The following is a 17,084-nucleotide window of genomic DNA, read 5'->3' on the forward strand; positions in this document are numbered from 1 at the left end:
AGCACGGTGGACCACTCCGAGTGGCGACTGCACCCGGACATCTTCCAGGAACTGTGCAGGACGTTCGGCCATCCAGTCCTGGACTTATTCACCACCCCGATGAACTTGCAACTGCTCAGATACTTCACAAAGTTTCCAACCCCAGGAGCATAGGGAGTCAACGCCCTCCACTGTGCATAGCCCAGAGGCCTGTTGTATGCATTCCCTCCTCTCCCCATTATACCGGGAGTAATCAGGAAACTTCGTGGAGCAGGCTGAGCTCTTGCTGATCACACCCCATTGGCCCAGACAGCCATGGTTTGCAGACTTTGTCAGTCTCTCTGTGTTCCAGCCTTGGAGAATCCATTGAGACAGGATCTCTCTCAGCCAGGGATTCTTGGTCCATCTGGAGCCTCAGTGGCTCCAATTGACCGCCTAGCACTTGAGAGGTGGCTTCTGACGAGGGACAACTTTTCAAGGAGGGTGATACAGACGATCCAGGCTTCCAGGAGGCCTTTTATCAACAGAATTTACAATTCTACTTGGAAGGCATTCTGTAGTTGGTGTGTCAGGTCAGGTCTGGATACCACAGCAGTTTCCATCCCTCAGATCCTGGACTTTTTGCAAGAGGGTCTGGATAATACTATCAGAAGACAAGTAGCAGCCTTGTCTTCAGTATTGACTTATGGGGACCTAGACTCCATAGTGCACCATCCGATGGTGCGCTCCTTTTTGAGGGGGGTGATCAATTTAAAGCCACCTGTTCTTCACAGGTATCCATCCTGGGACTTAGCTAAGGTTTTACACGCCCTTACCTTACCACCCTTTGAACCTCGGTGGTGGAAAGTAGTTTATGGGGGTGGAGCAGGAGACCGGCAACACAAACAAACACTTTTCGTGCTGAGACTGAAAGTTTCTGGGTCCCTGACATTTTGCAAAAGAGGATAGGTGCCTGAACCTGCATGATATTATGGCCCCCAGGGGTGTCCATTCTTGACGCAAAAAGCATTTCCAAGCCAACTCTTCTCTCTCCCTCAAAGACAAAGAAACAGCATCAGAGAGGAGACAGATGTTTGCAAGGTACAATAAGTGAATCCAATGTGGCAGAAAAGGAGGGATAAGCATGAGATATCTTAGTGGGTTGGGGAGCCCTTGAGGGCCTGTTTTATCACTAGGCCCCTCCATGGCCTTCCCCATCCTGAGATACCTCATGTGCACTTAACAAATGCCACATCAGTATTCTCGAATTGTAAGCTCGTGGTATCCCCTCCTTAGTCATTAGGGCAGAGAACCGGTTGTTAAATTATTTGAATCCCATCACTGGCTAACTTAGAGAAGGTGTCCAAAATCTGGGACCCATGACTCCCTTGAAAATGAAATTTGGTAATTTTTATAAAATATTTTATGACATAAAATTATCACTGGTAGTCTGCGAGAAAATTTTGGTGGTCCATAGTGCATCCGGGTGGAGGAGCTGCTCTGGGATGACCAATGAGCCAGTCCTGTAACTAGAGCACTGGAATATGGGACCGGCCAGGCTCATGGTGGGGCTAGAAATCGCTGTAGAGGGAGGTACATACAACTTGCAACTTTGCAGAGGGTGCAATGTGCAAGAAGTAGTGCAGCTCTTGCTGCCTGGAATGAGGTAATGGTCCTGTTGCGGCAAGAGGGGTGGCAGTGCAGGCAGGCTGAAGCAACGGGTATCAGCAACCTGCAGCTCTTTCATGCCCCTGCTGTGGCTCCCTGTCGGATGATCCCACTACTGCCTGGTCCCACCCCTCACCCTCCCCTCCCAGTCAACTCCTCACCTGGCCTGAGAAGGTAAGGGTGGGGGATGGAGATTCGCTCCATATTCCAGACCAGGAGTGACGCTTCATCTCTTGCTGGATCTTGCAGGCATTTCTTCTAGCCCTTTTTGGTGCTGCATGCACCTTAGCTGCTCAATGAGACACGCAACTTCCTCTCTGCCCCAAGATGCTGGCCACTGCTGCTCTCACTGCCTCCATAGCCTGCTCACTGCTCTGCAGTGCCTTTTGCAGTACACTTAAATTTAGCATCCCCTCCTCCTCCTGGAGCCCAATACGATGCAGAGCATTGTCTGCAGCTGGGTCGGGCGAGTGTCTGAGGGTGGAGAGCAGGTTGTGCATCAGAGAATAGATCAACTCAGACAGCACTGGAGAATCAGAGGAGAGACAGAGAAAGAGAAAGAGATACAGACTGTATAGGAATTTATAGGTGAAGCAACCCGCAACCTGTTTGGTTGATGTTTCTGAGATATTTCTTTACCAGGTTCCTCAATAGCAGAGTTTCTAATGTACTGTCTTAACTGAAAAAAGGAGGGAAAATCAGAGGTCAATTTCCTTGAAAATAGCCTATGTTGAATTATATAGCAGGGGTCACCAACCTTTTGGACCTCAGGGACCACAAAATTCATAATTTTAAATCTCTCTCTCTCTCCCTCCCTCCCTCCCTCTCCATGAACCATTTGGATCGGTTCCATTACATCATTGTCAAAATTTGTCTAATTTATTTTTGTCTAGGTCCAATATGCTACATCCAATATGTGAGTTGAGAGCTAACTATGTAATGTGACTTTTTCTTTGTAACCAAGAACTAATACCATTCTCTAAAATTTGCTGCAACAGAAGAGATTTCATAGGGAAAATGAAATCTATTTCAATGGCATAGGTCATTATGTCATAGATTTTTCCATATCCTATTCTGAAATTGTATTAGCCCTAAAAAAAAATTCCTCTCTAATTGAGACCTGTGGTAGCCCAAAAAACAAAGGAGTCTGGTTTAGACTAACAATTTTTATTAAAAGTATAAGCTTTTGTGAGCTATAATTCTCTTTATCAGTGCAATGGAATGGTTGAGGTGTAGGATGTAACTTGTGTAGAAAGTTAGCACCCACCCCTCTCCTAGAAGAATCAAATATTTTCAGAAATATTAAAAAGGCTCTCTCTATATATATATCGACGTTTCGATGAGGTCCCCACTCGCCATCTTCAGGCTGGTGCTTTCGGCTTCGTGCTTGTGTGAGCAAAGCTTGATCGGAGTTGCTGTCTCTCTATAAATACTGGTGGGGAGGTATGGTGTGCTGGCTCTGTTGTAAGCAGGCTGGTTGGCTGTGTTGTTATTTCTTGATTGGTTGATGGAGTTGATGTTTGCAGATTGGTTGGCTTTTTTGTAAGAACCTGTGTGGCTGAGGTACTGGCTGTGTGTTTATCAGCCTCCTGTGTTGTAACGACCTGGGTAATGGGCTGTGTGATGACCTTCTGAGTTCTATTGTTGTGACATCCTGGGTCTTGTGCTGTAATCTCCTGGGTCGTTGGCTATGTTGTAACATCCTGAGGTTTTGTGGTGTAACCTCCTGAGTTCCATTATGTGATATCCTGAGTGGATGGCTGTGATGTAACGTTCTGGGTTTTGGTTTGGCTCCGAGGTCTGGCTATATGTTCATGGCGTGTGTCAGTTTGCTTAGTTTGGGGATTGGGGGCAGGGGTGGGATTCAAATTTTTTAACAACCAGTTCTGTGGGCGTGGCTTGGGTGGTGGGCATGGCTTGGTGGTCATGTGACTGGGTGGACATGCCTTGGTGGTCATGTTATTGGCTGGGTGTGGCCAACTCAATATCACTCACATTGAGGCATGCATCTCCTCCCCTGGCCTCTCATGACTGTGGGGATGCTGCAACAGTTGTAAGTGTGAAAAATGGTGATACCTCATTTTTTTCAGTGCCATTGTAACTTTGAATGGTCACTCCACATGGTACCAGCAAAGGAGGGGAATGGTACCAGCAAAGGAGGGGGAAAAAACTCCAGAGAAGTTCCTGAGACAGGAAGTCTAGTCCTGCCAAGAATGTAATAAGGGTTAGCGGAGAGGCAGTTTCTATAAGCAACACCAGAATGTTTCCTTCCTGCCTTCCTTACAGGATTAGGCCAGTAATTTCTTCTAAAAACCGGTTCTCCGAACTGCTTCGAATGTTAACAACCGGTTCTAGCGAATAGGTGCGAACTGGTAGAATCCCACCCCGGGTTGGGGTTTGTGGCAGCTGGTGATACAGCCGTAGTCTGGTTTCTGGACGGTGGTTGCCTTTTGTCTATGAGATGGATTTGGGTGTGAGTCTGGTGAGGGAGATTGGTGGTGCCGTCATGTGTTTTGGGTCCAGTGTTGGTTTTTGTGGCTGGGACTCGTTTGTTGATAAGGGCTAGTTTGCAGATGTCTGGTAGGTGGGAGGTATCGTCCCGTTTATTCATGTTATGGGGGTGTTTCTCTATTTCGATGGCTTCCCTGATTATTCTCTTGTTGAAGTGTTCAGTATTGGAGATTAATTTGGTTCCCTCAAAATTAATTTCATGTCCTGTGGCTTTAAGGTGCTGGAAAAGGGAAGAAGTATTTTCTTCTTTTCTGACTGCGTTCTTGTGTTCTGCAATGGGTGCATTTATTCTCCTGTTGGTTTGTCCAATGTATGTGGCTGGGCAGTTGTTGCATGGTATTTCATAAACTCCTTGGTTTTCTAGCTGGATCTTGTCCTTGGGGTTCCTTAGGATGTTGCCTATTTTTTGGTCAGTACCGAAGGCTGTCCTGATATTGTGTTTGTGGAGAATTTTGCTGATTTTATCTGTGGTGCCTTTGATGTAGGGGAGGAAAGACCCAAACACACCAAGACCTACATACCTGTACCCATGAAAATCTACAAAAACAAACATACATACATATACATATACATATACATATACATATACATATACATATACATACACACACACACACACACACACACACACACACACACATATATATATGTTTGCTTGTGTATTGGGTTTGTCTGTGTGTCAGGCTTTTGCAGCCATTTCTGTTTTAAATTTGGTGTTAGCTTCATGCTTTGTTAGAATGGTTTTTTCTTCATCCTGATTGGTTGGGAGTCTTGGTCTGTGTTTACTGGTCTTGGAGTTTGCTGTGTTCTGCTTGATTGGTGTTTCTAATATCTTCTGTCTGTTTTGTAGCAATTTTTTTGTCTTGATTGGCTGGCAACATTGTGTTTCATGTCTTGGGGACTTTTAGCACGGCGTGGCTTCAGATAAATGGCTGACTATCATTTATTAGGAAGCTAGGTTTCATCTGGGTGGCTGGTTGGGGTGTGTTTGGGCTGGAGGTATGGGGGGGGTCTGTTTGTGCCCAGGTGTTTGCTTGGCTTGTGATGTGGAGATTTTTTTGTTTGTGAGTGCAGGCTTTCAGATAATTGACAGTCATACTTTTTCCCCACATGCCTCGCCTGACCCCCCGGGCCACTTCTTTCATGGCAAAAAAAAAATTGAGTGACATGCCTCGTCTGGCTCCCTGCTGGCGAAGCACTGAAGCTCCACCACTTCCACTGGGGGAGAGAGAGAGAGAGAGATCTGATCGAACCTTGGAGGGCTGGTGATGATGTTCTTTCTCTTTCTCTCTCTCTCTCTCTCTCTCTCTCTCTCTCTCTCTCTCTCACACACACACACACACACACACACACACACAGCCTTGTGTTCCCGTGCAGCCTGGATTAATTGCTTTGGGGGTGCTTTGGGGGTGACATGTCTCGTGGACCACTAATGGTCTGCGGCCCACCGTTTGACAGCCACTGGACTAGGTCATATTAGAGGAAGAGCTCTAACGAGAAGAGGTTAGGGCAGGGGTCTGCAACCTTAGAGCCATTTGGACCTGTTTCCCACAGAAAAGAAAACACTGGGAGCCAGAAAACCTGGGTGGGCATGGCTAACTCAATGTCACTCACTCCCATCCAGTCACATGACACTCCCCCCCAGCCATGTCTACCCAGATTTTGTGACTCCCGGTGTTTTCTGTAGGAAACAGCTCTCTCTCTCTCTCTCTCTCTCTCTCTCTCTCTCTCTCTCTCTCTCTCTCTCTCTCTCTCTCTCTCTCCCCTCTCTTTATCTATCTTTCTCTCTTTCTATCTCTATCTCTCTCTTTTTCTCTCTATCTCTCATCTCTCCCTCCCTCCCTCCCTCTCTGTCTGTCTCTGTCTCTCATCTCTTTCTCTCTCTATGTCTCTCTCATCTCTCTTTCTCTCTTTCTCTCTCTCCCTGTGTTCCCTCTTGAACCATTTCCAAAAACAGGTGAGGGTTGGGGTTTTTTGCCCCCCTGCTGTGGCTCCCTGTTGGCTGAACCCACCACTGGCGGCCCCTGCCCCCTCGCCCTGCCTCCAGTCACTCCTTGCCTGGCCTGAGAAGGTAAGGGTGATGGCAGGGGATGGAGACACACTCCATGTTCCAAAATGGGAGCAAAGCACCACTTGCCTCATCTCGTGGGTTTTTCTTCCAGCCCTTGTTGGTGCTGCACGTAGCTTGGTTACTTGGGGAGACACACAACTTGCTCTCTGCCCGAAGACACTGGCCCGGCCCAGCTGTGGCTGATGCTTCATGTTGTAATGGGATCCAGAGGAGAAGAGGATGCTGTCTCCCCCATTGTAAAGCGAACAACGTGCTCTGAGAGCAGCGGGCAGGCTATGGAGGTGATGAGAGCAGCGGCGTCAGCCACAGCTGGACCAGACCAGTGTCTCAGAGCAGAGAGCAAGTTGTGCATCTCTCCAAGCAACTGAGGTGCACGCAGCACCAATAAGGGCCAGAAGAAACACCCAGGAGATGAGGCAAGTAGGCAAGGGGCATTTTACTCCCGCTCTGGAATATGGAGCAACCATCACCCTTACCTTCTCAGGCCAGGCAAGGAGTTACTGGGAGGGGAGGGTGAGGGACGGGGTGAGCCAGTGGTGGGTTAAGCCAAAAGGGAGCAGTGGGACGAAAGAGCCACCTGTGGCTCTGGAGCCATGGGTTGCTGACACCGGGTTAGGGTCTGAATGCAGAAGGTAAAACAGAAGGAGAAAAGAATATTTTATGGTGGCTGAAGAATTGAGGGAAAACCTTTTGGGGTTCAAGCCCATTGTTGCAATGGCAGTAAAGAACTCCTTTCTCCTACTATCCTCATCTGCTGCAGCCAAAGGGGGACTGTATTTGCATTGTCTCACCAATGGAGGGCTCCATCTGAGAGATTTATCTTTGGGCCCAGAAAGCTTTATTGATTCCTCTACACACATGTTGATACCAGCCATTATAATGTGAGAATTGGAATTGAATGTTTTTTCCCAGCTTTCCAGAACTATTGAGTCTGCAATGTTAGTTTCACATGAGAGCTGACCATGAGAAACTCTCCAAACATCACTCCTTTTTATTTTTCCTATTCTTTGTTTAATATGACATAAGCCAAAAGAAGAGAAATGATATGCACAATAGCCAGCTTCATTATTATTAATGGAAATAATCTCTATTTGAATTCTTAATTAAACCTTTTCTGTTACCAGCTCATACTATGTATACTATGTATGGATGTGTTAACACAATTTATTTAATGGGGAAAATTATAGATATTAAAAATTAAATTTTCTTAGAAATTGGGATAAATAGCAGTGAGAGTGCCACTTGAAATCAATAGGTAGTTGAAATATTTACATCCCTGTATCCACTTCTAAAATATTTCACTGGAAGAAAACAAACTTGAAGGATATTATAAAGGTATATCACTCTCCTTAAGATTTAACTTTTTAAAAAAATCCTTATCAAGTAATATATATAATATATATAATATATATAATGCCTTTGGATTATGGATTTCCTGTTTGGCCACTCACAGAGGGTCAGATTAGGTAATCATACCTCTTCAGCCCTTATTCTTAATACTGGTACACAACAGGGTTGTGTGTTAAATCCCTTACTCTATACTCTTTATGTGCATGACTGTATTCATACTCATGCTAGTAGTACTATTATTAAATTTGCAGATGATACAACAGTGGTGGGACTCATCTCCGGGGGGATGAGTCTTCCTACTGAGATGAGGTAGACTGCTTGCTTTCGTGGTGTGGAGACAATAACTTGGTCCTCAACACCAATTAGACCAAGGAGCTTATAGTGGACTATAGAAGGAACAGATCAGACATCCAGCCCTTGCTTATCAATGTAGACTGAGTGGAGCAAGTGGCCAGTTTTAAGTTTCTGGGTGTTACCATAAAAGAGGACCTCACCTTGCAGCACTGGTGCTCACATTGCAGCACTGGTCAAAAGGGCCCAGCAGAGATTATACTACCTAAGCCTTTTGCCCTGACGCCTCGTGGGGGGCTACTCGAGGGGGCGGGGGGCGGGGGCGGTGTTTTTTTTTTTTTTTGTGTGGTGTCCTCACCGCAACCTTTCCCCTCTTCCTTCCTTAGGGGGGGGTTCGGGCTTTTTTTTTTCTTTTTACGTTTTGCTGCGCGCTGTAGGGGCCCGGTGGGTTATGGTTTCGGTGCTCCACCGCCCCCTGGTCCGCTGTCACTACCTCTCAGAAAACAACAACTGAACAAAAAACTGCTGGTGACCTTCTACCGCTGCACCATAGAGAGTATCTTAACTTACTGCACCTGTATATGGTTTGCCAATTGCACAGTGGCAGATAGGACAGCACTCCAGAGGGTTAACATCATTGCCCAGAAGATCATTGGTTGCCCTCTCCCCTCTTTGGAAAAGCTCCCACTGCCTTAAGAAAGTTCAAAACATTCTCAAAGATCCATCTCATCCTGGGCACCCTTTTTTTGAACCATTACTATCTGGCAGACGGTACAGAATAATAAAAACAAGGACAAATAGGCTGAAAAACAGCTTCTATTCCAGGGCAGTAGCTCTGTTGAATTCTACTGTATGTTTGTTTGTGTTTATTTTCATGGTCATGATGTGCACTGAAGATGGTGTTTGATTTTGTTGTATGAGGTACAATGACAATAAAGTAAACTAACTAACTAGCTAACTAATTTAGGTGGAAGCAAGGAGCAATAAACTCATATGTGATAACTTCCACAACTGACAATTTATTTTGCTTTCTTTTTTCATAATCTAACCTTTCCCATCTTCTAGACTTTGACAGCACCGGCTCCATTTGCAGGTGAAACAAGCTGTCAGTGCAGAGCTCCTCATGAGAAATTAACCATTGCTCAGGCCCATCTTGGAACACCAGGTGAGTTTGGTTTTATGCATTTTAAATTAATTTCAGAATGAATTTAGTCCAGTGCCGTTTCCAGCAGACTGGCCTTTGTAGTCCCAATCTAAAGCACTCTCCCCCATCTAAGGGGTACCAGAAAACTGGAATAAAATACAGGCAGTACTTGCCATATAAGAGCTATTTAATATCTGTTCAAAGTTACAGTGGCACTAAAAAAAAGTGACCATTTTTCACATTTACAACGGTTGCAGCATCCCCATGATCACTTCATCAAAATTTGGATACTGGGCAACTGGTTCATATTTATAACAGGTGCAGTGTCTTGGGATCTGAGATCACATTTTGTGACCTTCTGACTTTATTTTTATTGTTTGTTTTGTTTTTAATCTTATGTTAGCCAGCTAGAGTTGCTTTTTGCAGTTTTGACAGCCATACAAAATAAGTAAGTAAATTAAACTTCTGAATATATTTAAAAGCAGCTCTGCCAATAGGCAGACTGAAACGATCACCTCAGAAACAGATATTGGGGTGGCAGGGGTAGCAGAAATAGCTCTGCTATTCTTTCTGGCTCCTCCTGCTCACTCTTCCCCTTTGGGGATGACAGACAGCTGTATTCTGTACACAATTAGCCAGATTAGCTTGCTGCCCTCACAATCCTGTCCCATAACAAGTTCAGCTCTCTTTTAAGGGGAACTAGGCAGTCCATGATTCCTTGGATCATCCTTTCAGAGATATTTCCTTATCAGTTTCCTCAATGCCTCAATTGTTAAAATTACAGAGCTTCAAACAATTTTTGGTCATAAAATGTTGTTTGAAATTTGCCAAACTTCAACTTCATGGAAGTCATGGGTTCCAGATTTTGGGCACATTCTGTAATTATCCTATTTGACATACTTTGGTTCAGAAAGGTTTGTCCTGTGTTGCACCATATCACACAGTTAAAGGTTACAAGAAAGAGAGTTTTAGTAGTATATAGATGAAAAAGTACCAAGAAATAAATCTTCAAGTTGCTAATGTGTACATATTTTTCTCATTTTAGAAGAAGAATACTTTCTGTTTTAGCTCTGCTATATAGAAGCAACCCAATTATGTAAATATCATTCATAAACATTATTTCATCTGGTAGTTTATGTATTTATTAGGGAAAATCTCTTTGATCTAAATACACCTCCTTATGATGTTGTACAGACTCCATGAAACAGAGCAACGGAGCAATCTTTTCTTCTGGGATGCAAATCAAATTCCCAATCTGATCTAGGGCCCTGGAATTTCTTGGTTATCTTCTATCCAAGTAGCAACCTGGACCTGATTGTAAAGACTTGCCTCTCCTCTCTGATCAAGAAAGTAGAACTCTTGAAGCACTTAGCATTTCAAAAAAACCTTTTATTGAAAGGAAAGTGATAGCAAGAAAAATGAAAGCAGGATCTGAGGATTCCCATGCAATTCTGTTGGATTAAAACAGAGGCCCCTCCCCTCAGTCCGGTGCTGAATAAGCCAATCCACAGGCACAAAGATGTTTTGAGAATCACAGACTGAGATGATGATAAGTTGTTCTCAGGCATCGCCTCCTGGAGGCTTCGGAGCTGAGATAAAAGAGGTGGCCCTCCTCCCTTATATTCCCAGGTAGGTAAATCAAAGCACAGGATAGACAGGCACCAGAAAGAAGGTTATAAACTGAGGAATGCTTCCAGGCCCCTTCCCCACCAGAATGGCAGCATCCCGATAAGGATCTATGGGATCTGACATGCTGCCTCCCTAAAAGGAGAAATCCTTCCTGGAAAGGAAACACAAGGAGAGATACAGAGCAATTGTTTAGTTAGGCTTATCAGGATATTGAGCATGAAATAATCTCAGTAACTTTGAGGCCCCAATATGTTTCTTAGCTACCCATTCATTTTGGGATGAAGACAAATGCTTCCAGGATACTAAGTATTGCGTGGCACCATGGTGTGTGCATGAGTCAAAGATTTCCTTGATCTCAAAGTATTGTTCTCCCTTGACCATAATGGGGAGAGGTAGTGCTTTTTCAGGTAGCCTAAGTGGAGAAGTGATTTCTGGTTTCAGCAAACTGCAGTGAAATATAGGGTGCACTTGCCTGAGGGTTTTTGGTAGTAGTGGTTCAACTGTCACCTGGTTTATAATCCGGGTGATGGGGAAAGGTCTTATGTATTTTGGTTCTAATTTCTTAGAGGGTTGCAAGGATTGTAGAAATTTAGTGGTTAGTATATTCTGTCCCCTATCTTACTTAAATGGTTTAGGGTTCATTCGTTCCATCCCCCCATTTGTCTGAGGATGATCAGTACCCAGGAGGCTTCAAAAAGCTCTGCAGAATTTTGAATTGGACCCCTAGGTCTGATATAATCCTCTGGGGGGCTCCATGCAACCAATAGATATGAAGTAGGAACACTTTGGCCAGAATTTTGGCAGTGGGGATTGGCAACAGCCCTGGGATTTTTCCCTGCCTTCTCTTTTTGGCTGTGCAGACAGGGCAACTAGCCACATAGCTTTCAATGTCTTTCTGACATTGCCTTTTTATCAGAATTGCCTTTTTATCAAGTGCAAATCTGAAGTGGCCTGCTAGCTTTGAATCATGGTAGGCTTTCATGAGGTTGAGTCTCTGGCTAGCTGGGACATACAGTTTCCCTCCCATTCATGCCAGGCTGTCTTTTAGCAAGCAAGTATTCTTATGAGCCTGGAACCAGTCATCTGTGTGAGAGTGCCTGTATGAATGCTTGTGTGGTAGCATTGTTGGTTGGCAGGTCCAGTTTTCCTTGTGCCCTGGTCATTACTTTAGCGGCCAGTTGGGAAGCTGAGAGCAAGGGTTTGACCACTTCTGACTTAATGCTGTTGTATTGGGGCATTCTGGATAGAGCATTGGCTAGGAAGTTCTTCCTCCCCCCACCCCCAGGGAGGTATTTGAGAGTGAAGTCAAAGCGCTTAAAATAAAATGGGCCACTGTACTTGCTTTGGGGATAGTTTCCACAGGGTCTTAACGGCCTCCAGATGTTTGTGGTCAGTCCAGACCTAGAAGGGAATTTTATTCATCTGCAAGAAATGCTTCCAAAGTAGGGAGAGCCCATCGAACAGCATACACCTCTTTGTCCCAAACAGCCCATCTCTGTTCTGTTTCTGTTAGGGTTTTTTTGAGGTGTATGCATAGGGATGTAATTGGCCTTGTTCATTCTCTTGGAGAACAGCCTCGACTGCCATGTCACTGCTGTCTGCTTGGATGACAAAAGTTTTTTTGGGTCTGGGTGCTTCCGCACAGGTTCTGCTGAGAACAGCCACTTAAGTTTTTCAAATGCCGCTTGACATTCCATGGTCCAATTCAGAGCTGCCTTGGTTTGGGTTTACCTTCCCTCTCTTTTGTTTTTAGCAAGTTGGTGACTGGGAGCACAATTTGTGCAAAAGCTGGGATGAAATGCCGATAGAAGTTGGCAAACCCCAAAAAGCTTTGCAACTGTTTATGTGTGCGGGGAGAGCCCCATTCTGTGATGACCCGTAGTCTCTCAAAATAACCCCAAACCCAAAACATATATTAAAGTCCGGTAAAGTCTTCAATTTAACTTCACTGTTTTATTAGGCACACTTTAAAGTCACAAAAGTAAATAAGGAGGCAAACAGAAAACCAAAACAAACCGCATTGATGAGAGTTCTGAAGCAAGCTGAGATAACTAATTATAAACGATCATCAATCGTCTCCACCATTACTGGTGGGGATACCTGTTGCTGAGGAATGAACCACTGCTTGACAAAATGAGCATCCATGAAATTGGCTGTGGCCCCTGAGTCGATCAAAGCTGGGATCTCCACCGCTCCCACACCAGGCACCAACACACTTGGTGGCAGCACAAGATGCTTCACCAATAGTGACTGTGGTGGAGATGTCCAAGATGTCAAAGGTGGCGAGTGTGGCAAGGTTGGTGAAGATGGCGGGCCTATGGACTTTACATCCCGACCTGCAGACCCCCGTAGGCTGAACGATGCTCGTTTCCCACCACCGCAAGTGTCGCTGCTGTGGATGTCTTAACAGGACACTTGGCTGCAAAATGGCCTCAATTGCCACAATAGAGGCATAAACCATCACAACGACGTCTAATCTTTTCTACTTGAGTCAGGCGAGGGCGGCCAGCCCCCAACTCCATGGGTTCCTCCAAAGGCACTTCCACCAAGAGCGCCATCTTGCTGGAAACAGATACGGTCTCTGTCCATCGTCGTACCCATCTCTGTTGAAGTCTAGCATCAATACGAAGACACAAATGCATGAGCTCCTGAAAGGTGCGAGGGCATTCAGTGCGCACCAACTCATCCAGAAGTTCCGACGACAAACCCTCCTGGAACTGGTCTAATAGTGCTGCCTCATTCCATTGTACATCCTGAGCAACCACCTGAAAACTAGCAATATAATCCATGAGTGAGCCACACCCCTGCTTCAGCTCTCTCAAACGCCTGTTTGCTGTTTGGCTTCGAACAGGGTCTTCAAACATGGCCTGAAACTGATGGCAAAACTCGGTGTAATTGTCCAACACCTGGTTGTGCTGGGTCAGCAGAGGCATCACCCAACGTGCTGCAGAGCCTGACAACAAACTAATCAAAAACCCCACCTTATCCCAGTCAGTGGGAAAGGCCGAAGGCTCATATAAAGCTGGCACTGCCCAAAAAATGCTGGAAATTGGGCCAGTGAACCATCAAATTTATCTGGCACTGCCACTAGGCATTTTCGGCATGGCTGGGCAGCTTACATTTGTGCCACCTGTGCAGTCAAAAGAGCCACTTGCTGGGTTAACTGGGCAATCTCTGCTCTGAGCAGATCCATGGTCACCCCACAAAAAGCAAAAATAAGTTGAAGGGGTGGCTGAAGTCAAAATGTGATGACCTGTAGTCTCTCAAAATAACCCAAAACCCAAAACATATATTAAAGTCCGGTAAAGCCTTCAACTTAACTTCACTGTTTTAGGCAGAGTTTAAAGTCACAAACCGCATTGATGAGAGTTCTGAAGCAAGCTGAGATAACTAATTATAAACTCCAGGAAAATTAGCGAGAAAAATCCATGGGAAGAACGCCAGCAAAGATAAGCCTCTTTCAAGGTGAACACTGACTTCAGCAATTCTAACTGCGCAGTTGAAAACTTATATACATAGCTCCCACCTGCAAGCCATGAGGAGGATCATGGTAATCTCCTCTTGAGTAGACCTCACTTTTCCCTGGTCCTCTCCTCCCTGCGTGACCTAGGATGGATAGGGGATGGGCCTGGATCCTCCTCTGACTGTTCAGCCAGCCTCTGCCCTTCCCCAGCCTCCTCCACCACCTCTGGAGCCACACTCCCACTCCCTGTTGGCTCCTCTTCCTCTTCCTCAGAGTCAGACTCCACCAGGGGCATGACACATTCCACCACCACCCACATCTTTTCTGGGTCCCTTTCTATGCCTTTGTGGGAGATTCTGTATCTTAGGTAGCCTATCTTGTCTTTGTGAAATTCATCATTTTGAAAGTTTTGCTTAAAACCTTGCAGCACAGAGTTTGTTTAAGACTGCACGGACAAGTTTCATGCGCTCCGCTTTTGTTTAGGTGTAGATTAAAATGTCATTCAAATACACCAAAACCCCTTTGTACCTATGGAGGTCCCCATGAAACACCTTGTTTATTTGTTGCATGAAAACTGCTGAGACACTCTGCAGTCCAAATGGGAAACACCCCAGTAGAGTGTTAAACACTGTTTCCACTCATCCCCTTCCCTGATTCTGACCCTGTAACAGGCTTCCCTCAAGTCTGGCTTCAAGAAGATCTTTCCATTGGAGAGGTGGGCTAACATGTCCTTCATCAGGGGAAGGGGGTATACATTTTCCATGCTCACTGCATTCAGACTTCTATAATCCACACATACGTGTAAAGATCCATCCTTCTTCTCCTGGAACAGTACTTGGGCTGTGATCTTTGATTGGGCCTGCTCAATGAACCCCCACGGGCTATTTTCTTATCTATAAACGCCTGCAGTTCCTCTTGTTCTCTTGGGGACATGTTGTATAGCTTTGGTTTTGGTAGTTTTGCCCCTGGGTATATCTCAATGGCTCAGTCTATGGTGTGGTGAGGGGCAAGCTTGTTGGAGCTCTCTTCACTGAACATTTCAGCTAGGTCTCTATACTCCAGGGAAATGCCCTTCATTGGCTCACCCTTCCCCAGAACAGCTGTTTCTTTCTTTGGGCTCCCCCCAGTTCCTCCCCTTGGTCATCTGGTCTGGTTACTCCCCACTGAAATCTCAGGGTCCCCTCTTTCCAGTTTACTCTGGGATTCCACTTCTTCAGACAGGTGAACCCTAGGAACATTGGCATTCCATTCCAGGTGTCACAATGAATGCGAATCTTTTGTCATGGGTCCCCATGGCTATTTCCAGGGGTTCTGTAGCAAAAATGGCCAGTTCCCCACCCATGACTGACCCGTCTAGCTGGTAGAATGCCATGGGAATCTTTAGCTTTCATAATCTCCCTACCGATGCTGAGCTTGTTAAACACCAGGTGCACTCTGAGTCCAGGAGGAATGACAGTTTTACTCTCCTTTTCCAGCTGGGGATGAATAGTCTTAGGGGCAGTGTGACCAGTTTGACCGGCTCACTTACCAGTGGGTCATCTTTGGAGTCTCTTTTGAATGGGCTGGGGTCCTCTCCTGGCAGGGCCTGAGTTCTCTTCCACAATTTTGCTAGGAGGTGAAATTCCACAGCCCCTCTGCTTCTCAGGGTGGTATCTTTTCCATGTGGGGTGGCCTTCACTGTTTTTCCACTCAATAGGTGCTCAGGTTTCCAGGCCAGGGTCTTTGAGTGGCACTCATCTTTTCCACACTTGAAACAGGCAGTTGACCATGGTGGGGGGCAGTCTGCGGTTTGAACAGCTCTCGCTTCCTCTGGGTTGGGGATCTCTTCCAGGTTCTCCCAGATCGGTACTGGTTTCAGGCTAGGTCAATCTCCACCTCTTCTGCCAAGATATACCAATCTTGGAGGTAGTTTGAGGCTCCGCGAGCCAGACCAGCATGGTAGAGGTCATCATTCAGCCCATCTTTAAACCAACTCACCAGGCAATATATTATACACAAACTGCAAAAATAATGGTGAATGGTGAGATGACAGGGAAAGTTGATATTAAGAAAGTAACAAGGCAAGGATGCCCCCTATTACCATTATTATTTATTTTGACATAAGAGGTGCTAAATAGAAAAATTAGAGAAGATAACGAAATAAAGGGTATGGAGATTAAAAAAGGAAGAGTACAAATTACAAGCATTTACAGACGATCTGTATTTATATTAGAAGAACCATTAGAAATAGGACCCAAACTGATATAAAAGATAGAAGTGTATGGAGAAGTTGCAGGATTGAAAATAAATAAAGAGAAAACTAAGGTTCTAGTAAAAAATGTTACACAAAAACAAAAAAGAGAACTAATGGATAGGTTAGATATTCAAATTGTAAAGAAAGTGAAATATTCAACTAACAGCAAGATGTGGGACAATTAAAGAGGACAGTTATAAATTGAAACAACAGATTAAAATGGATTTGGAAAAAAGGAAAAATTTGCAGTTATCATTAATAGGGAGAATAGCAACAATTGAGATGAATATGCTACCAAGAATATTATATTTGTTTCAAACAATTCCATTAAAATTGGGGAAAAAATAATTTGATGACTTAAATAAAATAATGCTAAAATATATATGGCAAAGGAAGAAAGAATTAAATTAAAATTGTTGCAGGATGCAAGAATTAGAGGAGGGTTTGGATTACCTAATTGGGAATTATACTACCAAGCTGTGATATTGACGTGGATGAAAGAATGGATCGTGTTAAGGAATACAAGGTTATTAACATTGGAGGGACATGACTTGCAATTGGGATAGCATGCTTTTTATGGTATGGGAAAAATAAGATCCGTGGCTACTTTCAAAGATACTATGTAAGAAATGCTTTATTGTTAATATGGGAAAAAATAAGAAAACAACACTATTTGAAGATTCCAGTCTGGCTTTCTACAATGGAAGAGTTTATATATCCAAATGTTCTCAAAAGGGGGGATATTGTTAGATATAAAGATGTTTTA

The 17,084-nt window shown here is 44.7% G+C and overlaps 1 protein-coding gene across 1 annotated transcript in view; it reads left to right on the plus strand.

The window, feature by feature from the left end:
- PCYT1B (phosphate cytidylyltransferase 1B, choline) overlaps positions 1-17,084 on the plus strand; it is a 75,891-nt gene that overhangs the window by 24,751 nt on the left and 34,056 nt on the right. The window contains exon 2 of the mRNA XM_087966895.1: positions 8,915-9,014. Coding sequence (XP_087823021.1) covers positions 8,915-9,014 — 100 coding nt within the window. The remainder of the gene's footprint in view (positions 1-8,914; positions 9,015-17,084) is intronic.

The sequence above is a fragment of the Notechis scutatus genome, chromosome 5 (assembly GCF_049901735.1).
Source record: "Notechis scutatus isolate UNSWTSFEM ecotype Mainland chromosome 5, rNotScu1.2, whole genome shotgun sequence".
Lineage (NCBI taxonomy): Eukaryota > Metazoa > Chordata > Lepidosauria > Squamata > Elapidae > Notechis > Notechis scutatus.